At 25.5% G+C, this 22,974-nt stretch overlaps 3 protein-coding genes across 3 annotated transcripts; all 3 read left to right on the top strand.

Moving 5' to 3' along the window:
• Positions 1 to 3,116: 3,116 nt before the first annotated feature.
• Positions 3,117 to 6,720, top strand: Phum_PHUM522520 (Angiotensin-converting enzyme precursor, putative; the record flags this gene model as incomplete). The annotated part of the gene is made up of 13 exons (XM_002431299.1): positions 3,117 to 3,269; positions 3,413 to 3,568; positions 3,667 to 3,763; positions 3,847 to 3,990; positions 4,158 to 4,352; positions 4,439 to 4,536; positions 4,884 to 5,041; positions 5,136 to 5,260; positions 5,400 to 5,640; positions 5,738 to 5,938; positions 6,091 to 6,335; positions 6,415 to 6,542; positions 6,589 to 6,720. 13 exons carry the CDS (start codon positions 3,117 to 3,119, stop codon positions 6,718 to 6,720), a joined length of 2,073 nt encoding a protein of 690 aa, XP_002431344.1.
• Positions 6,721 to 6,965: 245 nt separating this feature from the next.
• Phum_PHUM522510 (uncharacterized protein) lies at positions 6,966 to 10,472 on the top strand (the record flags this gene model as incomplete). The annotated part of the gene is made up of 6 exons (XM_002431298.1): positions 6,966 to 7,014; positions 7,478 to 8,635; positions 8,703 to 8,803; positions 8,950 to 9,910; positions 10,209 to 10,285; positions 10,422 to 10,472. 6 exons carry the CDS (start codon positions 6,966 to 6,968, stop codon positions 10,470 to 10,472), a joined length of 2,397 nt encoding a protein of 798 aa, XP_002431343.1.
• Positions 10,473 to 12,389: 1,917 nt separating this feature from the next.
• Positions 12,390 to 20,795, top strand: Phum_PHUM522500 (Angiotensin-converting enzyme precursor, putative; the record flags this gene model as incomplete). The annotated part of the gene is made up of 15 exons (XM_002431297.1): positions 12,390 to 12,551; positions 12,643 to 12,801; positions 14,081 to 14,177; positions 14,257 to 14,400; positions 14,487 to 14,678; positions 14,756 to 14,853; positions 14,939 to 15,111; positions 15,357 to 15,481; positions 16,792 to 17,035; positions 17,108 to 17,350; positions 18,274 to 18,449; positions 18,527 to 18,586; positions 18,888 to 19,187; positions 19,311 to 20,500; positions 20,751 to 20,795. 15 exons carry the CDS (start codon positions 12,390 to 12,392, stop codon positions 20,793 to 20,795), a joined length of 3,408 nt encoding a protein of 1,135 aa, XP_002431342.1.
• Between the last annotated feature and the right edge of the window lie 2,179 nt (positions 20,796 to 22,974).

Raw genomic sequence — 22,974 nt, 5'->3', positions numbered from 1 at the left:
ACGTTCGAATGTAACAAAAACAACAATTCCCCATTATTTGACATTGAGCACACCTCGCAGATGAATGGAGTTCATTCGATACGATATATCGAATGGCTTAACGTTCTTTACATGATGTGACATCTTTAACCGTTACAAAAAGTTTGAATTTAGAGAAGAGACGCCATAGTTAAATTCAAGTTAAAATTATTTTATTTTTCTATCATATTTATAAATAACAATTACGGGAGACTTTGAAAATAATATATAAAATGTGTCATTTAGTATTTTAAATAATTTATTTATAATGGTAATGTTAAAAAAGCAAAATTAAAGAAATTTTTGTAATTGAAAATTATACAGGTAGTCAAAATTTGATTAAAACAATTATTATTAGTATTAATTTTACATAATTTTATTAAATTTCAGAAATCTAAACGTATCAATTTAACTTTTTTGAACTTCTCAGAATAAATTTAAAATAGTTTTACTTATAAATGACAAAAAAAAAAAAACTAAAATCTATTTAGAGGGTAATATATTTTTATATTATTCACTTTCTGACTTTTTACAATTATTAGATTAGTTATTTGATTGCTTTATATTTCAGATTAATGTTATTTTAGGTAAAAAGTTAATGGAAATTTTAAAGTTTTAATTAATAGGCATAATTTTTACAAATTTAAAACTTACCTGCCCCACCAAAAGTATCAAACAACAATTAAAGCAGTAAGTTATTATTAAAATTATTAAGTAAAATTTAAGTAATAAAAAAATAACTTTTACAATTACTGATAAAAACAAGTTTTATTTGAAAAAAAGTAATTTAAAATAATAATTTTTATGCAAACTAACTCTTAAAAACAATTTTTTAATTTTATTACAAACGCCTGGTTAATGGAGGAAAGCTTTTTCATTAGCACAGGAGTAAAATGTATAAAATATTAAATTTTTATATCAAAATCCATTAAAATTGTATTTTTGTTAAATCAAAAAGTTAAATAATAAATTAAAATAACCAAATAAGTACTTTCGGTATTATTAAAATTGTTTTTTTTTTTGCAAATTTAGAAAATTTGATAAATTCATATACCTATTCATTGTTATCAATTTTAATAATGTCCAGGTTAGGTTAGAAAGTTTAAGTTTAAAAGAAAGATTTAGTTTAAGTTTGGTTTAAAAGAAAAATTAATTATAATTATTTAGGTAATTTGTTTAAATTAATTTATCAGGGGTATTGATATAAAATTATGTATTGTATTAAATAAATTAATTGAAAATAATAAAATATTTTTAAATGAAAGAAAAAATTTATGGTCAATTATAATAGGGTAAAGGATAAAAATTGTTGTTTTAAATGAATAAAAAAGTTCTGAATTAAAAGTAAAAATTATTTAAAAAAAAAAAAAAAATTTATTTTTATATTTCAATATACAGCTTTTGATTGAAATTGAAATTGTGACGGATTTACATAAAATAAAAAAAAATACACTTGTTGATATTTAATAATTTTCCAACTTTCAAAAAAATTTTAAAAAAAAACTCGTTAAAATATAAATATTTAAAACATGAAAATGAAAAAAAAAAAAAAGTAAACAAGGGAAGATCAAATTTTTTTTCAAAATAAAAAAAAAAAAAATTTCATTTTTCGTTGTTGTAAATATAGTTTTAAGTGATTTTAATTTCCGTAAAATAAAATATTTTTTAATTATTTAATTATTAATACATAATTATGTTTGTTACTTGAAATTTCAACCATCGGTTTTTTTTTTTTTTTTTTCATTTTATTTTCTTTTCAAGAGCTGTTTAAAAAAAAAAAAAAATAAATAAATTCAATGTTTTTTTGAAAACTAATTTTTTTCGGGTAAGTTTCTATATATCAATTTATTAAATTACTCTTTTGCACGTATTGTATCGCACGTGCATATTAATATAACACCTGTTGATATTCAAAATTAATAAAACCAAAAATAATATTACAATATTACATAAAACAATTACTAACACACTATTTGATATTGTTATGAAACTGTCAAATTTTCATTTAATTTAGTTTTTAAAAATTTTCATTACACTTTCACTGATACTTACAACTAATTTTCTTTATAAATATTATTTTTCAAGATGTAAAATTATTTATAGTAATTATTTATATGTTTGTTCTAAAAATTAGATGTTTAGAATTATAAAAAACATATTTGATAATTTTTTTTTATTATTATAAGTGCTAAATTTTTGTTTAATAGCCATTGTAAAAATTATTTAAAATTTATGACTGCTTTTTTTATAAAATTTTTTTATTATATAATATATAAAAAAAATTCTTTTCTCTTTAAAAACTATTATTATTGTGCTTTTAAAATCATTCAAAAAAAAAAAAAAAAAAAAAAAAAATGGAGTAAACTTCAAATTTAAGTCAAATTATTTTTATATTTGTTTATATTTAATAATAAAAATTCATTATCACCTGTTATTATTATTAAATATTCCTAACATTCCGTTATATTTAAATATTTGTTTTATTTATAAAATATTGTGAGGAAATAAAAAAAAAAAAAAATTTTTTGTTTGTTTTTATGATTAAAAAATGTTATTTAATAGAAAAAAAAGGTTTGGATAATTTTTTTTTTATTTTAAATTTAATAGAAAAATATATATTTATCATCATTTTTTTCTGCATTCATTATTGTATACATATATGTAATTATTTAAAAAAAATTTTTTTTTACTTATGGGCTCAATTAAAAAAAAAATTATTTATTAAAATCATTCTTCATTCCTTAAAATGGTGACATTTTTCTGGGGGTTTATGGGAACCCCCTTTGTGTAATTGATAATATTAAACAATTAAAATAAATAAAAATTATGTATTTTATGGCAAAAAAAAAAAAAAATTCAATAATAAATGTCAGAATAAATGACTTGAAAACTAAAGAAATAAATGCATTATTAATTTTTCTCAGTGATTGATTAAAAAAAAAAAAATGCAGAAAAAAATTTTTTTTGTTATAAAAAACAATAAAATTTTTTTTTTTTTTGGGGGGGGGGAGCGAAATTATTATATTTAATTTAATTTGTAATTAATTTAACACGTGTATAAATTTTCACAAATTATTTTTCCAGATGAATGAATCATAATGATTTTTTCAAAGCAAGTATATTTATGGTTTTTATTTACAATCCACATAATCGTCGGAAATGACATAAATAAAACTTTTGAACAAGAAATTAATGCAAAACGTTTCTTAAACGACGTTAATAATAATTCTATAGAAATTGTATCGAAATTGGTAAGAAATGAATGGAATTCAAAAATGAATGCCACTTTGGATACAAATAATATTTTTGTAAGTTTATTTATTTATTTTTTCTCATATTATTATAAATAATAATAATAATAATAATAATTTATTGTAATCTCGTAAATTTCCAGATTAGTTCAGATTATTTAACAAATAGAAAATATATTTATGAACAAGTTAAGTTATATTATCCTTGGAAAAATTTCACAGATCCAGATGTGCGACGAAAATTGAAATTATTTTCCGAAATCGGTATTCTCGCATTATCCGACGAAGATTATGAACGTGTAAGTTTTGTTTAAAAAAAAAAAAAAATAAAATAAAATTTTAATTTTAATTTAATAACAAGATATCCTTTTTTCAAATTTTAATTTTTATTTATTAGTATCAAAAAATAATATCAGAAGTTAGAAAAATAGAACAAACTACAGTTATTTGTAACTTTAGAAATAAGTCAAAATGCGATCTTCACTTACAGCCAGGTAATTGTTTTTTTTTTTTTTTTTTGTTATATTATTATAATAATAATAATAATAATCTAACGAATAAAATTGATTGATTTCAGATATTGAAGAAAAATTAAAAACAAGTCAAAACTCTGATGAACTACTGTATTTACATAAAAAATGGCACGAATCTACAGATGATAAAATAATTCAACTTTTTAAAAATTACATTTTACTCAGTAATCGAGCTGCAAACCTTAACAGTAAGTTAATTTTATTATTATTATTATTATTTATTTTTTTTTTAATATTAGGTTGTACCTTGAAATTTCTTTTTTGATGCGAAACTTATGGGACAACTTAATATTATTATTATTATTATTATTTATATTCATTTTTATTTACATTCACATTAAATGATAAATTACAGATTATACAGATTTCAAAAAATATTCTTTAAGAAATTTCATTGAAATGGGCGATGTTAAAAATGAACTTATTTCATTATGGGACAAAATTAAACCTCTTTACGAACAACTACACGCTTACGTCAGAAGAAAATTGTTGAAAATTTATGGAGATAAAATTATGTCTTCGACAGGTCCCATTCCAGCATACCTACTCGGTAAAATGAAAGTTTTTAAAAATAAAATTGATTTTTTTTTTTTTTTTTTTACGAAAAGAAAATAAGAAAATGTTGTAAATTTTCAGGGGATATAAGGCTGGAAAATTGGTCAGGTTTGTCAAAGAAAATTGTTCCTTTTCCGGAAGTTGATAATTTAAATATAACAAAATATATGATCGAAAAGGTGATAATTAATACTTTTTAATAATTTAAATTATTTTACCGATAATTATTTAATTAATAAAATTCAAACATTTTTTATAAAAACTATTTACGATTAGATAATAATAAAAAAATTTCCCGCGAGTTGATAAAATGGGAATTTTCCTGATTTTTTTTTTTTTAACTAACGATCATATCGAAATAATATTCCGATTTAAAACAAAATAATTTTTATTTAATTTACGTGATATTTTAATTTAAAAAAAAAAAAAAAAAAATTAATAATTATAATTACGTAATTGTCAAAATAATCATTTTTAAAAGGTTTCCCGAAAATCAAGTTAATAAAAATTTTCTTTTGTTTTTCAGAAATACACTCCCGATACGATACATAATTTGGCTCAAGAATATTTTGAATCAATGAATATAAGTGTTAATTATAATTTTTGGATAAATAATTCAATGGAACAGAAAGAAATTAATCAATGTCCGACAAACATATTTAATTTTTACGATGGAAACGTGAGGTATTTTTTTTTTTTTTTAACTCCCGAGCATAATTCAAAAATTAAAATTTGTCTCATGTGTTTGAATTTAAATTACCCTTCAAATTTATTTTAGAATAATGGATTGCAATGGCGTTTCTTTAAATAATTTTTTATTGGCTCACAATTTGGTAACCAAAGCTCACTACATGGTAGAATATAGCAAACAACCCTACGTGTATCAAATGCCTGCCGATCCAGGTTCGTTTTAATTTTGTGATTTTTTTAAATTTTTTTTTTTTTTTTTTTTTATTACCACACATTTTAAGTATACGATACGAGAATTTCAAATTAATTAATTGCTTTCAATGCATTTCAATAAATTTTTTATAATTTTTAGCATTAGAAATGGCTATAAATGATATAATTGCAATGTCAGCATCAACATTATCTAACTTGAAAAGAATAGGCCTTTTCGAAAAGGATATAATTAATAAAAAAATCCGAATAAACAAATTATTCAAATTGGCCCTTGAAAAAGTAGTCAACTTGCCGTTTTTTTTAGTACAAGAATTATGGAGGTGGAAATTATTTGAAGGAATGACTATCGAAAAATCTTTTGCATATTTACGAAATTTGAGGTATGTTGGTCATTGTTGCTTAAAAAATCCCTTTTTGAATAATTTGGAAAACTCACGTGGACATTAGGACATAAAATATTTTTTTTTTTTTTTTCAGGGAAACGTTTCAAGGAATAGTATTTCCCTTTGAGCTTGGTAGCGGTCCCCTGGGAAGAAAAGCTTTTTCAGACCTATCATTAGTTCATAATTTTTTGGGATATTTTTTAGAATTTCAAATATACGATAATCTATGCAAAGATGAAATAAATTTAGACGAATGTAATTTGGCTGATAATAAAGATGCTGGTATGATTTTAAGGTATATTATTTTACGATGAACCATTTTAAAAAAAATTTTTTTTAAATTTTGTTTGAATCAGTATTTGTATTCACCTATAAAAAAAAAAAAGTAATTAAGTATCATAAAAATATGAAAAAAAAAAAAAAAAAACTTTACAAATAATTTTTAAGGAAGTTAATGAGCTCTGGTTCTTCAAAGAGTTTGAAAGAAACTTTGGCCGGTAGTCTGAATGAGAGCAAAATAAAAGCGCGATCTATAATTAAATTCTTTAAGCCGTTAATGAATTGGTTAAAACAACAAAATAATATTAACGAAGAGTACATAGGATGGAAAAATAAATTAAAGACGAATAATAGATCGAAAAGGAGAAAAAGATCGGCCGTAGATTATTTTTCGGAATTGGATGATGAGGATGGTTAGTTATTTTTTTATCTATGAATGACATTTTATATTTTTTTTTATTTTTCTGCAGTGGTTTTTTTTGATATCTACAGATACATTTAATGCTGCATCTAAAGTATTAAATAAATTTCAACGCAGCGTACCTTTAAATAATGAAAAAGAATTACTTAAGTTAAGTACACGAAAGAGAAAAAATGTTAGGAATGGTGACGTAGGAGAGGTAAAAAATAAAAATAGTATTGTCATTGATGAAAAAATTAAAAGAGAAATTGATAAAACGATTTCAAACACTCAAAACAGTATTAATGTCAAGGACAGTGAAAGACAAGGGAAATCAATGGAAAATAATGAAAATGAAATTGAAAATGATGGAAAATCATTTGCATATTCTAAATTAAATTTTAAAAGGCAGACAAAAGGGAAAAAAAATTTAATTAATTTGGAATTGAATTATCAGAGTAATGATAATAATGAAAATAATAAGAAAGACGGTTACAAAAAAAAACGAGACAATTATGATATGAAAATTAATTTAAATGATGATAATAACGATGATAATGATAACGACGATACAGCGTTAAACGCGAATCGCGATAAAAATACAGCTGAGAAAAAAGGGCAAAAAAAACGAAGGCATTATTTAATGGAAACCGTACCTGCTGTTAATAATAATTGGAGAAATCCATACGAAAGTAATTATGAAAGCAATACAAAATTTGGATTATGTAGTAATAGTAGACATATTAATTCCAAGAAAGATATATCAAGACTTTTGCACTCATTCGGATTCACGATTGAAACCGAAGAAAAAGACAAAGTGAAAGATATGAAAAAAAAATTAAAAGGTAATTAAAAGGACAAAAAAAAAAAAAAAAATTGAATTATAAAGTACAGTGAAAAGCTTAATTTTAATTATAAAAATTAAGCTTAAGGATATAAAGATGACTTTAAAAAATGATGGCAAAGGAAAAATCATTCCGACTTGTTAATATACGAAGAAAATTATTTTTTTTTTATTTTCTATTTCGCAGCTTTATATTTTCATTATTATTATTATTATTAATTTTACTTTTTTTTTTTTAAATTATTTAAAAACAATTATTTATTTTTGTAAGTAAATATAAATAAAAAAAAATTTTTTTTTTTTCTTTTCAGGGGATTCAAATCCAGCTCTTAAAAATGAAATAGTTTCAAAGGAAAGCGGTGTGGATAATATTCTGGATTACAGCAAAGTAAAATCTGGAGATTCGAGGAATCCGGAAATTGAAGAAAAAGGTGGAAATAAATTATGGGCAATAAAATCGTATTTAACGGAAAATGCGAAAAATTTGCAAGGAAGTAACTCGTTAAGCAGAGCTTTAAATAAAAAAGATTCTTTAGCTTCTTCGCAAATGACAAGCGCTTTGTCCAAAGATGAAAAAAATATCGATAAAAAAGAAATTATTCCTCATTCCGGGACATCCGAATCAAAATTAAACAAAGATGGAGTCGGTGATAATTCGGAAAGGCAGGTGACACGTGGAGACTCCAATATCAGAACCTTAAACCTCGATGGTCATTCCCTCCAATTACTTTTGAAAAATTCAAATCTCAATTCGCTCGGATCAAAATCGATCATAGCCCTCACTCCTGAAATCTCAGAGAAAACAAAAAATGATAATCAAATGATTAGTTCTCAAAAACAAAGTCCAAGTAAATTGGGTAATTCATACCTGTATAAATATTCTTCTCTCGGTGATACAGTTCAATTTAAGGATAAAAATAATAAAGAGGAAAATTCTGATGTTTCTTCAAAGTCACCCTACGTCATTATTCTTGGACAAATTTCACCCGACATGAAAGATACCCTAATGAAATACAAAGGAAGTTTATTAATGGATTTAATTAAACAATCTCAATTACAAGGTACCGGAACGGAGAATCAGGATAAATTATCGGAAAAAAAAAACAGAGGTTTAAATCAAATTTTTATTGTGCCAATAGATGTAAAAGGTAATCAACAAAACCTTATGAAAGGTTACCATTTTACCGAACAAGAACACGAAGGTGGCCACGGTTCGAACATTGAGAGAGATCAGGAAACCGAAGAAGAACAACAATCACGTTTAGCAGACAAGAGTAATTTGTATAAAAACAACAAAGATAATCCTTCGGAATTTATTATATCTTGGAATGATAAAAATAGAAAAATAGTCAAAAGAAGTAAAAGAGATCGTGACAAGGAAGTTATGGAAAATCAAAAAGTCAAAGTCGTCAGATTAGCTCCATTGAAAGAATCCGTTTTAGACAGTTTGTTTAGTAAATCTAATGAAGGTAAATATAATTTTATAAAATGTCTCGTTAATTTTTATAGTAGAAACAAATTTCCCCTCTTTTATAGATTCCCGTTCTGGATCATTGAGATCACTCTCGTCATCAGACCATAATCCGTCGCATAATAACGCTATACAATCTTCTGCTTTGTCATCTTTAGCTTCCAGTGTTTTGTCTGCTCTTTCTCCTAAAACATTATCACAGGTCATTATTATTATTATTATTATTTTTATTTTTCCAAAATCATAAATTTTTGTGACGATGAGCAAATTATATATCACAAAAAATATTAAATTTATCGTTTAAACTTTTAGTCTGCAAAAACGGTTGATTCTCATTCAGACGCAAATATTGATGAAAGTAATATTAAAGGGGATTCAAATCCACAAGTCAGTGGAAAAGACGTTAAAGATCAAGAATTACCATTTTTAAGCAATGCTAATTTACGGTGTAATCCTTTGATCGGATCAAAAAAGAAAGGAGCCATTTTATATTCCGATGAAGACAAAAAAAATGATAACGATAATGAAAGATCCAAATCAGATGATTGCAATAAAAAAATTATTTTGACACCCTGCACTCCAAAATGTCCGTGTCCGTGTCCGTGTCCTCTACCATGTCCTTGTCCCATAACATGTGCTATACCTTGTAGTCCGTGTAATATTCCTAATACAAGTACAAGCCCTTCTCCCACTTCTTCTCCTATCACCACTACTACTTGCGCTGAGGAGTCAACTAAACCCACCACTAACTCTTCTTGCTCTTACCCGGATCTTTGTAAAAAACCTTGCGAATGTTCGTTGGTGAACTGCCAATTTAAAATAACGAAAGCGAAAAAACCCCAGGAAAGGCTCACGATAATGATTTACGATAGAATAAATTCTCCGGCCGAACTTCCAGAGCCCTACGATGCTTTATCCGTTATCAGTGAAATTCTCCAAAGAATACAAAATTGTCCGTGCAAAGCAAACAATCCGTTAACGGAAGAAGATCCGGATTATCCATCAAACGATAACATCGATCAATTGAAAGAAAGTCCAAATCAATCAAATGATCCGAATAAATTAAAAGCTCAAGGATTAAATGGTAATTCTCCTAATCTCGGTAACGAAAATTCCGAAGAAGATGAAACAGATGATAATGGATTAAACGGTCAAAACGATTCAAATTCTCCCGATCAAGACAAGTACCAACCGAAAGAAAAAGCAACTCCTGCTGTCGATCAATTAACCGTTTTCAACAAAGACAAATTCAAACCTGTATTCATTGATCTCCGTAAGGTGAGATTTTTTTATTTATAAGCGAGAAAAAAAAAATTTTTTTAACTAACTAACTTTCTTTTATGATATCCTAATACCCGTTTTAATTTAGCTAGATGATATAATAAAAAGAAGTCAAACGGTGTAATCAATCTCGAGAATCACACGCACCTCCTATCAATTATAAAAATGATGTTTATTCTCAAAACTTGGGTAAAAAAAAAAAAAAAAAAATTTTCTTGAATGATTTTTTTTACACAAAAACCGTACGTTAACAAACAATAATAAAAAAAAATTTTGTTTTTCTTTTTTAGTTTATGACGAAGAACGAAAAGAACTTTGGTTCAAATCGACGATAATAATAATAATGGTGGCCGCCTATTCTCCGTGTGTGCATTTTTTTATTTGAATATTGTGCATAATAGTGTCATTATTCACTTTCTTACGTTACTTTTGTCTTTTATTTTCATTAACAAGTTAGTTTTACTTATAAAAATTAAAATGCATGCTTTTGAACGTGTTGTGAGTGTGTTGTGGGGTATGTTGATCAAAAAATCCGAACCGGAGGATATGAATAAAATTTTTTTAATATCAAAAAAACTTTTCCCCCTTTTTATCAGGTTTGGATGTTACCGGCGGGATAGGGTTAATTTATTTGAGTTTTTTATAATGGGTCCTGGTGGTATATTTTCAAGTCAATCCCTGCATTTTTTTTTTTTTTTTTTGTCTTATACAGTAATAATGTGTTAATAAATATTAAATTTAAAATTTAAAATTTTTTCATTTTTTTTTTTTTTTTCAAAATTTTTTGTTTAGTAATATATTTTATATTTAAGTCACGTGATATATTTATTACCGATCGATTATTAATTATTAAATTAATTCGAAGTAAGGGTTATGGGTGATTTGAAAAAAAAAAATCGATTTTTAATTAATCGAAAATATCGATTCGCAGTTAAATCGAAAACCACGTCGAGTTTTTTTTCTATAATATTTAATATTTAAAAAAAAAAATTTCTATGCCTCGTATTGATAAAGTATTCGAACATCGATAAGACCATTTTTTGTTTTTTTTTCCTCAAGTATAAATCAAAATTGTTGAATGATGATAAGGTTAATTAAATTTACAATTACTCGATATTATTATCACAAAGCCTAAACAAAAATTTTTTTACCCCCTCGTGTTTTTTTTTTTTTTTTTTTTTTTATTTCGAGAAAATAATAATAATAATAATAATAATAATAATAATAATAATAATAATTCTTATCAAATATGATTGATAAATTACTCGGGTCAAATAATTATTATTATTTTGTAGATTTACATTCAATAAATATATATAATAGATTTAAATATAAAATCAAATTAAAAGGATCGCGTTCGTCGTGCGTGCGTCGCGAATTTTCCGCGAATTTTTCCTTTTCTATTATTATTATTATTATTATTAATGTTTAAAAGGTAAAAAAAAAAAAAAAAAATTTTGATTTATTCTATTAGGTAAATGATTGGTTGTTAAAATTATTGGTTCGATGCTTTGGTGGTGGTAGCGGGTAAAATTTTGATTTTTTTTTTTTTTAATACAAAAAAGGTAAAACCTTTCAAACCTTAAAGATTAGTTTTTTAAATCGACGTAATAAACACAAACACGCACACACGCACACAGACACGCACACACGCACGTGTAGAAAATAATTAATGAAGAATAACACACATTTGTTTGTTTTTGTTTATTTGTTTTGTTTTTTGTTATTGTTATTATTATTATTTTAATAAGTTAAAAAAAAAAAAAATTTTTACGAAAAGTAATAAGGCTGTTTAATAACAAAAAAACTATTATTAAATTATTAAAAAACGGAAAAAGTTTTTTTTCTTCTTTTTGTTTTTAAAGTCCGGAAAAACTCGTTTTAGCCACTGGTTATTAAAATATATACATTTAACAGTTAATTCTTATCTGTATTACTGGGTCATCGACATTTTAAAATAAATTTAGTTTGGCATTTCAATAAATAAAATAATTTGATTCGTTTTTTAAAATAATAATAATAATAATAATAATAATAATAATTTAAATAAATGATGTCGAAATGATTTTGTGACCGGTTGAGGTAGACCAAGTTTTTTTTTTTTTTCAAAGGTCGAATATAATTTATTTCAGTTTGTTATCGTTTGTGTCTCGTCAAAGTGTGTGTCTGTGTTTTATTATTATTATTTGTTTTTATTTTTCGTAAAAAAAAAAAAAACAAAGAAAACCAACGGTAAGTTAATAAATAACCCGTGAAAATTATTTTGTGTTTGTTTTTCACATTTTCCGATTGAAAAAAAAATAAAAAGAAAAATTTATTAATTATAATAAATTAAAATTTGACATTTTATTTATTCATTTTTACAGGTTTGGTTTTGTTTGAATCACATACATTGAATAATGCTGCGAAATAATTATAAAAACGATCCAAGCATGAGATTTTTATTATTATTATTATTTTGTTGTTGTTTTATGAGTTTAAATAAATTCGTTTGCGGTGTTAAATACGATGAAGAAGATGGTAAAATTTATTTGAAAAAAATAAATGAGGAAGTTCAAGTGAAAACAACGGAAAGCGTTGTTGCTTCTTGGCGTTACGAATCCAATATCACGGATGAAAATTTACAAAATCAGGTTTGAAAATTATTATTATTATTATTGTTTTTAATATAAAAGATAGGAAAAATTATTATTATTATTGTTGTTGTTGTTGCTGCTGTTTTAGTTGGATGTTTCTGCTAAATTAGCTAATTACACGAAAGAAGTTTGGAAAGAGACAATTAAATACCCGTGGAAAACGTTTAAAGATGAAGATGTTAAAAGACAATTTAAAAAATTTTCCGTTTTGGGTACGGCCATATTATCATCGGATAAATACGAAAAGGTAATTATTAGATAACGTTTTTTTTTCTTATTTCCTGATAATATTTTTCATAATAATAATAATAATGCTAAAAATTTCCGTTTGTAAATTATCAATGTGTGTTACAAAGACATTTTAGTTCGAAATTGAATTTTCATTTGATTATATTAACGTGTGACACACGTGATAAGGTTTAAAGGAGGAAAATTTTTTGTCGGGAAAGCGAGAAAAATTTTAATTTTTTTCGTAAATTCGATGTCGTTACGAAATATCGACCTCCTGGTTTCAGCTTTTTATTTATTATTATTGCTCAAACGTTTTTTTTTTTTTTTTTTTTTTTTTTTTTTGCAAAATTTATTTAAAATATTTAACATTGGCCAATTTTTTAAATTTAAATAACAACGTGTCACCTCGGTTATTAAATTATTATTCATACCCGATAAATTTAAATTAATATTTAAAAAGTTGGCAAATAAAATACATGTCACGTCAACCATTCGACGAGGATAAATTTTTTTTTTTTTTTTTCGGATCGATAAAAACTTGTTTGATTTAAAATTTTCCGCGCCAAAAAAAATTATCGGAGGATATCCGGTTTGAAATTTTAAATTTTCCCGCTTTTTTCCGTCAAAATAAATTTTTTCGACATTTTAAAACGCAATGAATGTATTTGGTTCGTTTACATCTTAATTTAAAACGAACAAATATTTATATTATCAAAAATGGAGTCGATCATTTAAATTAAATACAAATTATTGACCTTAAATCGAACGATTGTTTAGAAAATATTTAAAAGTTCAACCGTTTTATTATCATTATTATTATTATTATTTCGAAACGATTTTTAAAATTTAAATAAACCGCGAAAAGTTAAAAAAAAAAAAAAAAAAATTCCTTTTTGTCATGGTCAATTATAACGATAACGAAAGGAAATTTTTTTTTTATAAAATTATATTTTAAAATGGCCAAACGATAAAAAAAAAAAAAAAAAAAATTCATATTTTATTTAAAATCGTCGTTTGATCGTTACAATCAATCCGGATGTAATATTTGGTTTGCGGGGGAGGGGAGCGGGAGGGGAAGGAAAGGAAAGGGGGGGAAGGGTGAAAATAAAAACATCATTTATAACAATAACCCTTAATTTAGGCGTGACGAGTTTGCGCATTTTTATGACGCCAAAAAACCGATTTTATCATTTTCCGGTTTTTCCCTCCCCCTCACCCCTCCCCCCGGTATTATTTTCTTTAAATTCTAAAAACGTATTTTTATATTTTTATTCTTTTTTTATTTTTGTTTGCAGTATGACAAAATCGTGTCGGAAATGCAAAGCGTTTACGGTAAAGCAAAAGTTTGTAATTATCACAACAGAACAGATTGTTCGTTACAGTTGGAACCAGGTCGGTACCTAATTTCGATTAAAATGTCAATTTATTAATAATAAAAAAAGAAATTAATACGACTAATATTAAATTACAGAACTCACTGAAATTTTCACCGAAAGCAGAGATCCAAACGAACTTAAATACTATTGGGAACAATGGAGAAATGCTGCTGGAAAACCCGTCAGAGATTTATACAAACAATATGTCGCTTTATCAAACGAAGCTGCCGTTTTAAATAGTAAGTAAATATTTTTTTTTTTTTATCTACAATTTATTTATTTATTTAAAAAAAAAAAAATTTTCATAATTTAAATGTTTTTACAGATTTTACAGATACAAGTGAATTTTGGTTGAAAGACTACGAAGCTGATGATTTTAAAGATCAAGTCGAAGTTTTGTGGGAGCAAGTAAAACCTTTGTACCTGCAACTTCATGCCTACGTTCGAAGGCGTCTCAGAGAACAATACGGAGAAGAACACGTTTCGAAAAGAGGACCCATACCTGCACATTTATTAGGTTTGTAATTATTCTGTTCATTTATTTTCCAAATATCAATTGGTAGTATTATCATTATCTTTTATTATTTATTTAAGGTAACATGTGGGCACAATCGTGGGGAAACGTTTACAATTACAGTTTACCCTATCCTGGAAAAGCAAGTATGGACGTGACAGAAAATATGGTTAAACAGGTACGCCTTATTTTTACTTACATTGCATACACAAATGTAATAAATTTAGTATAAGTTTTTTTTTTCTCTTCTTCTTCACTTACAGGGTTACACTCCGTTAAGAATGTTTAAATTAGCCGAAGAATTTTTCACATCGTTAAATTTAAGTCCGATGCCGGAAACATTTTGGAAAAATAGTATTTTGGAAAAACCTGGAGATGGTAGAGATCTTATTTGTCATGCATCCGCGTGGGATTTCTACGATGGAAAGGATTTCAGGTAAATATTCAATAATCAAATTTTCCATCGTTACTAGTTTACTAAATTTATTTATATGTATTTTAGTATAAAGCGAGGAGAAAAACTTTTTTTTTTTTGTTTTAAATATATATATATAAAAAAAAAAGTTTTTTTTTTTTATGATTTAAACAAAATGATTTGTAAATTTGTTATAAAAAAAAAAAAAAAAAAAGAAAATAGGAATTTAAAAAAAAAATTTAATAGAGTTACTAAATTGGAACTAGGATCAAACAATGTACAAGAGTTAATATGGAAGATCTGAATACGGTTCATCACGAAATGGGTCACATCCAATACTTTTTGCAGTATAAAAATCAGCCACTTGTATACAAGGAAGGGACTAACCCAGGTAGAATAACCGTAGGACATATAAAAAAAAAAAAGTTTTGCCGCCATTTTTAAAAAAAAAAAAATTTATTCGAATGAGTTATTATTGTTAAACAAACTCTTCGTTTGTCTTCTTTTTTTTTTTTTTTTTATTCTTAAATTTCAAATCAAATCGCGGCAAAACTTTTTTTTTTTTTTTTTTTTTTTATACAACTTAAGGAAAACGTTTCATAACTAAAATTCTACTCATTACATATTTATGATTAATTTTTTATGAAATGAAAATAAAAGAAAGTAATACATTATAAATTATAAAAATAATTTTTAGTTATGAAACAATTTATTTGGTTTAAATAATATTTTGTTATGTTTATTATTTATGGACGTTTGTTATTGTAGGATTAAGCAGTGCACTCGTGTTACATTTAGGCAACTTGTTACCGTACATCATGAGATGGGACACATTCAATATTATCTCCAATATAAAAATCTGCCTAAGGTTTATAAACGTGGCGCGAATCCAGGTACCCCCGAAATCATCATCGTTATAAACAATTACTTATATATATTTATATAATAACTTTAAATCGAATTATTATTATTATTATTAAGATAAAGAAAAGGAGGGAAAAAATTTTTAGTATGAAAAGTTTAAAATTCGGTTTTTTTTTTTATTCTAATGGTTTGATTATTTATTTGCTTATTGATTTATTAACATGGCGATCGCACTTGTTTACTAAAAATTTAATTAATTTTTTAATTATTTACGCGTCACAAATTAACAAAAAAAAAGTTATTATTATTATTATTATTATTAACTAATCGGTGTAAACTCATAGAGAGGGGAAAAAAAATTATTTTTATTTTTGCGACGTCATCATTTCAAAAAAAATATTCGCGCGCAAAATGAATGAAAATATTTGAATTAAATGCTAATGACACGTTACTCTTTTTAAAAAAATGAATTTTTAATTTCGTACACGACAATTGACAATTAATTACTGATAATGTACTGATAAAAATAATTGATAAGGACTCAACAAATCCAAATTAATTTTATGTATTTCTTCCTCTAAGACAAACGTAAAAAATTCGCGTTTTATATACTCTATGAAAAGTTAATTTTCTGGGGTGAAACGAGATATAATAAAAATTTTTCCTAATTGTCATCACGAGGTTTGCAATGCTTTTGTCTGTCTAAGTGTATTTTCTGTTTTTGGGCTAATAATAATAATATCTCATTCATTTATTTATTTAAAAATTAATTATTATTATTAATATTACATTTTTTTTTTTTTGGAAAACGTTAAAAAAACAAATTTTTTTTTTTAGGATTTCACGAAGCTATCGGTGACGTAATGGCATTATCAGTATCGACTCCAAAACATTTGAAAAAAATTGGTCTTCTCGATTGCACGGATGATGATTACGAATCCGATATAAATCAATTGTACAACATGGCGTTGGATAAAGTTGCATTTTTACCATTTGGATTTTTAATGGATCAATGGCGTTGGAGCGTTTTCGAAGGGAAAACAACCGAATCGAAATATAATTGCAAATGGTGGCAACTCAGGTGATTGAATAGGGATTTTATTAATTTTTCCCGGAAAAGTTTAGAGCTAATGTCGTATTCTTATACTTCCAGAGAAAAATATCAAGGTTTAGCACCATCGGTCTTGAGATCGGAAAAAGATTTCGATCCTGGAGCAAAATATCACACGATCGCAAACGTACCTTACATAAGATATTTCGTAAGTTTTATTATCCAGTTCCAGTTTCATAGATCCCTTTGCATAGCTGCCAAAGAATACGATCCGGAAAATCCGACTTTGAAACCCTTGCACCGATGCGACATCTATCAAAGTCAAGAAGCTGGAAAACTTCTCAAGTAAGTTAAATTTATTATTATTATTATTTAATATTATCGAAAGAGTTTTGTCGAGTGTTTTTTTTTCTTGTTCGTTCGCGACTGATTTCCCCTCACCCTCCCCCCACCGTTCTCCTGATAATAATTGTTTGAAATTTTTTTATTTGCGACCTCATTTCTATTTAAATTTGACACATATCAAAATTTAAAAAAAAAAAAAAAAATTTTTACTTTCTTATTTTTTTTAAACCAAGACGTAAAAGATTTTTCTCTCGCTTTCGCCATTTTATTCACTCAACGTTTTTTTTTTTTTTTTTTATTCGAAATCAATCAAAAAAAAAAAGAATTTAATGTGATGAGTTGTTGTTTCCAAAACCTTTTCTCTCTCTCTCTCTCTCTCTCTCTCTCTCTCTCTCTCTCTCTCTCTCTCTCTCTCTCTTTCTCTCTCTCTCTCTCTCTCTCTCTCTCTCTCTCTCTGTCTCTTTCTCTCTCAAATGTGAGTTTATGGTGTGAAAAATTTACACTTTCCATAACGAGAAAATAAAAAAATAATTTTTATTTATATATAAATTATTTGATTTGAATTTCTCGTTGAAAATTTTTCGTTGCGTGACTTTTCAGTTTTGCCAACTTGTCGTCAAAAATTTAAAACTTGTCGGTATTTTAAACTTTTACACGTTTGACATTTAAAATTTTTAAAAATTTAGAAAACAAATAAATTTTTTAATTTTTCTTTTTTTTTTAAATGAAAACGTTTCGGGTAATATTTAACGTGGCAGCAGTAAATTTATACGTTGTTTAAACACAAACATAATGATCGTTATCAAGTTTTATTCATTAAATGTTTTTAATATACTAAGAGAAAAGTCTGCTTCCACGTTTTATTATTTCTTCTTATTATTCGAAAAAGATTTTCTAAAAAAAATTTATTTTTTTTAAAATAGAAAAATGCTTCAAATGGGTTCGTCGAAACCGTGGCCGGATGCAATGGAAGTATTGACGGGTCAACGTAAAATGGATGCTTCCGCTTTACTCGATTATTTTTCGTCATTGAAAAATTGGCTGGAAAAAGAAAATAAACGAACTGGAGAATTCATCGGTTGGGAAACTGAAGACGATGGTAACGCACACACACACACACACACACACAAAAAGTTAAATACTTTTAAACTTACGCACATGTATTTATATTTTCAGACGAAGACTGTAAATCATTTACATCGCGTGACGTGGCATCAGGAACGTTAAACAAACAGGGTATTCATGTTTGATTTATTTAAATTTTTTTAACAAAAATTTTTTTTTTAAACTTTCTTTTTATTTTTTTATTTTTTCGAACGAATCAAAAAATTTTTTTCATTTTTTTTATTGTTTTTTAATTGTTATTATTATTATTATTACATTTTATGCAAAATTCCTTTTTTTTATTATTATTATTATTATTTTACATAAAAAATTTATTTTTTATTCGTTTCGATCCTTTCTTGATTTGACGAATGAATGAAAAAAAACTACATAGAGTAAATAAACAACAACAAATGATTATTTATTTCTTTAGGAAAAACAGGTTACGAAGACAACGTACCTTATTCGTACGCAGAATTCGTTCATCAATACGATAACGTTTACGATAATAATCCCGAATACACGAACGAAATAAAACCGTCATTTTATTCTTCGGTTATATTTAAAACTAAAAACGACGTGGTACCAGAAAAATTTTTAATATTAGACGATAATCAATTGAAAAAATCAAACGATTTAACGAATGCTATCGCGTCGGAAAATGGTTTGAAAAAAAAAGAATCAACGGAAACGACGATAAACGTTTTACCATTATCGGATTTTTTAATTATACGTAAATCTTTCGACAACGACAACAGCAACAACAACAACAACAACATAAATAGTAATAGTAAGACTAATCGTTTAAATACAAACGTTAATAATAATAACGTTAACGGTAATAAAAAATTAACAGAGGATAAGAAAAAATTTCAAGAAGAAATAGAAAAGCGTAAAAAAGTATTAAATTTACCATTCGAAGTAAGATCGAAATATGACGACATGGAAAAAACGAAAATATTAAATGTTATCATACACGATTTACACAATGTAAAAAAAAATAAACAACAACAATTGAATAAAAATCCTATTGTTGAATTAAGTGAAATAAATTTATTAAATGATAAAATAATACCGAGTATTCGTGTGTTGAACGATAATGATAAGAGTGATAAGACAAACATAAAAAATAATAAAGTTAAAAAATCAATAAATAATTTATCGAAAATGAAAAGGATAATCGGTGAAAACGAGGGGGATAATTTAGCCGGCATATCGTGCGGTTCCCTATTCAAAACGTTAAAATTAAAAGATTCTTCGCCGCAGAAAATATGCAAAACGCAAAACGTCGTTGAAAATAATAATAATAATAATAAGGAAAAGTGTAAAAATGAAAAACCCCTCGGCGAACTCATGTGGAAAGCGGAAGTTGTTAAATCCGGCGCGGAAAAAATGTTGAAAAATTTCAATTTATCCGAATTGGGTTTTCAATGTTCGAAAATAACGAATCCCGAATGGAAAGAAAAATGTTTGGAAATGAATAGAATAATGGCGAGCGATAATAGCAAGAGCGGAGAACAAACGTTTAAACCTTCGCCGCAACAAACGCAAAATAAAATAAAAAGAAAAGGTTCTCGTAGCGTTTTACTATTGAAAACCGTTACGGAACCATCGAAACGTGATACGTGCGATAAAAAAAAAAAAATGTCATTAAACGACGACATAAATATTTTATTCAACGCTTTGTTCATTGATAATTTTTCAATTGAACCCAAGCAAATAGTGAAAAAACAACAACAGGAAAAACCTTTGGAAAAAAATAAAAATGATTTTATTATATTAATTGGTAGATTAAATGGTGGAAATGCTAACGGTAACGGTAATAGCAACAGCAACAGCAACAGAAACAGCTACAACAACATTAAAAAAAATAAAAAACACGTTAAAAAATCATATAAGGAATATCATTACATTCCAGGTAATTCTGTCGTTTATAATTCTGTCGTTTTAACTCCTCCGGCTAAAAATTCAAAACCTGAAAATAATAAAAAAGTTTTATTTAATTTAAACAATGACGGTGACGGTGACGATGACGATGATTATGACGTCAAATATTTCGATGGGAATAAGAAAAAAATTCGCGAGAGTGGTGCCAGATCGAGAACGAATAGTCGTAGTTATAATATTAATAATAATAATAATAATAATAATAAATATAATTTTAATGGAGGATTATTTAAAAGTGTTAAACGAAAAATAAAAAGAATAAATTCAATTGATTATTTTCAATATTCATTGGTAAATTTTTTCGTTGATAATAATAATAATAATACAAAAAAAAAAACGTTTTTTTCAGGTTCAGGTTTTGTATAAAAATTTAGCGGTGTCGTCTTTTACGTGAACGTGGAAGAAGAAATCGTTTAATATATTTTTGTTTTACAGATCAAAAACAACGTGGAAACAATTTGAAAAAAATTTCGTACCGTATTTATTTATTGATTTTTTTTTTACAGGAAAAGTCTTGTTTAACTTATGACGTTTAAATTTTTTTTTCATCGTGACCTTTGACCTGATTACACGAACAAATTTTTTTTCGCGTTATTATTATTGTCTTTCAATAGCGTGATTCTTAGAAATGAATACAAACTATCGATCCATCGATTGATTGATCGATTGTATGACTTATTATTAATTAATTAATTAATTAATTAATAATAATAATAATAATTATTATTATTATTATTATTATTATTATTTTAACTTGGATGATACAGAACTTTGTCCTTAAAAAAAAAAAATTGCAAATCATTTATTATTGATTGATTGATAGGTTATTAATTACTAAATTCAAATTTTTGTACTCTTCTTCCATCTCTCTCTCTCTCGTATCTCTCTTTCTCTCCCTCTCTCCCTCCATCTCTCTCTTTTTCTCTTTCTCTCTCTCATTAAACTTCTGCACCTCTCCTTAAATAAAATTTTTAATTAATACTTTTTATTTTTATTGTTTCCGTACTTACAAACTTTCTTTTTCTCTCTCTCTCTCTCTCTTTTCTTTCATCATTCTTTCGTAATAATAATTTTGATCATTTAAAAAAAAATTAAACAAAACAATGCGACGCCATTTTGTATTCATCGATTCCTATGTAATACGCGTTACGTAACGTATAATTTAATAACAAAAAAAAAAATTTTTTTTCCAGTTCATCTTCATTAAAAAAAAAAACCTGGAGAATATTCGTTGACAAAGGTTCAACACGTTTTTCTTCGTACCATCAGGTCGTCCACAACCGTTTTTTTTTTTTTTTTTAAAATAAAAATGGCCGAAATTCGAAACGAAAATCGATTTGAAAGGTAAGTGGGAAAAAAAAAAATTTTTAATTTTTTCTATTATACTTAATGTCCAAAATGACGATGCAAAATTTTAAAGTCATCAATTAATAATATTGTTGTGCAATATTATCATTATCATTATCATTATTATTATTATTATTATTATTACAATTTTGTTTACGAGAGTGAAAGTGCAAGTAAAAGTTTTTTTCATTTTTTCGCGAGTGATTTTCCGGGTTTTTTTAAAAATTTTATTTCCCCCCCTCTCCCCTCATTTTTCTTGCCACGTCTTTTTTAATTCCACGTTTTTTTTTTTTTTTTTAAATTAACGACGATAGAATAGTGATGACGATGTTCAATCGGAAATGACAATTAAAAAATTTTATAATTTACTTCCGGTTTTGAATTTTCGAATCGAACGAGTAATAAAAATTATAAACAAGTTTTGGGGTTGTAAAACTTTTTAGAAATTTAAAAAAAAAAAAAAAGGGGAAAAGGAAAATATCAAAGGTAAAATGGTTTCCTTTTTTACAAAAATAACAAAATTCCCGCAGGATAATTAAAACCTTAATTAAGTAATTTAAAAATTAATTTAATGACAAGGGATAAAAAAAAATTTCAATAGAAAAAAAAAGAAAAAACAAAATGGAAGACAAACTTTCTCTACGTTTAAGGTTTCTTTTGATTTTTTTTTTTTTTTTTATTGCGCGTGTTGAAATTAGGACTCCAAAAAAAAAAAAAAAAAAATTGTCCAAAAAAAGTTAAATTATAAATTAAATTTGACACCATTAACGGTTATAATAATAATAATAATAATAATAATAATAATAATAATAATAATAATAATAATAATAATAATAGCGTTAATAATAATAATGACGACTAATATGACGACAACGTTAAATTAAGTCTTAACGAATTTTTAACGGTTTTTTTTTTTTTTTTTAAATTTTTTTGGCGCTAAAAAAATTTTCAGTCATTTTGCGTATAAGTAATAAGATGATGCGTTTTGATATCTATGAAAATTTCGTCGTTTTTTAATTTTTGTCTAATGACACGACACGATAATAATAACCTTTTCAAAATTTTTACATCAAATAATACTCAGGTGCGGATGATGAAGGTGGGAGGGGTGATGGAGGAGGAGGAGGAAGGGGATGGGAGGGGCTGGAGGAGGAAAAGGGGAATTTTTCTTAAACACGAGAAAGGAAAAAAAGAAACGACAAAAATTAAAAAAAAAAAAAAAAAAA

This window comes from Pediculus humanus, genomic scaffold, assembly GCF_000006295.1.
Source record: "Pediculus humanus corporis 1103172108284 genomic scaffold, whole genome shotgun sequence".
Lineage (NCBI taxonomy): Eukaryota > Metazoa > Arthropoda > Insecta > Psocodea > Pediculidae > Pediculus > Pediculus humanus.
This window is presented reverse-complemented; position numbering and strand designations above follow the sequence as displayed.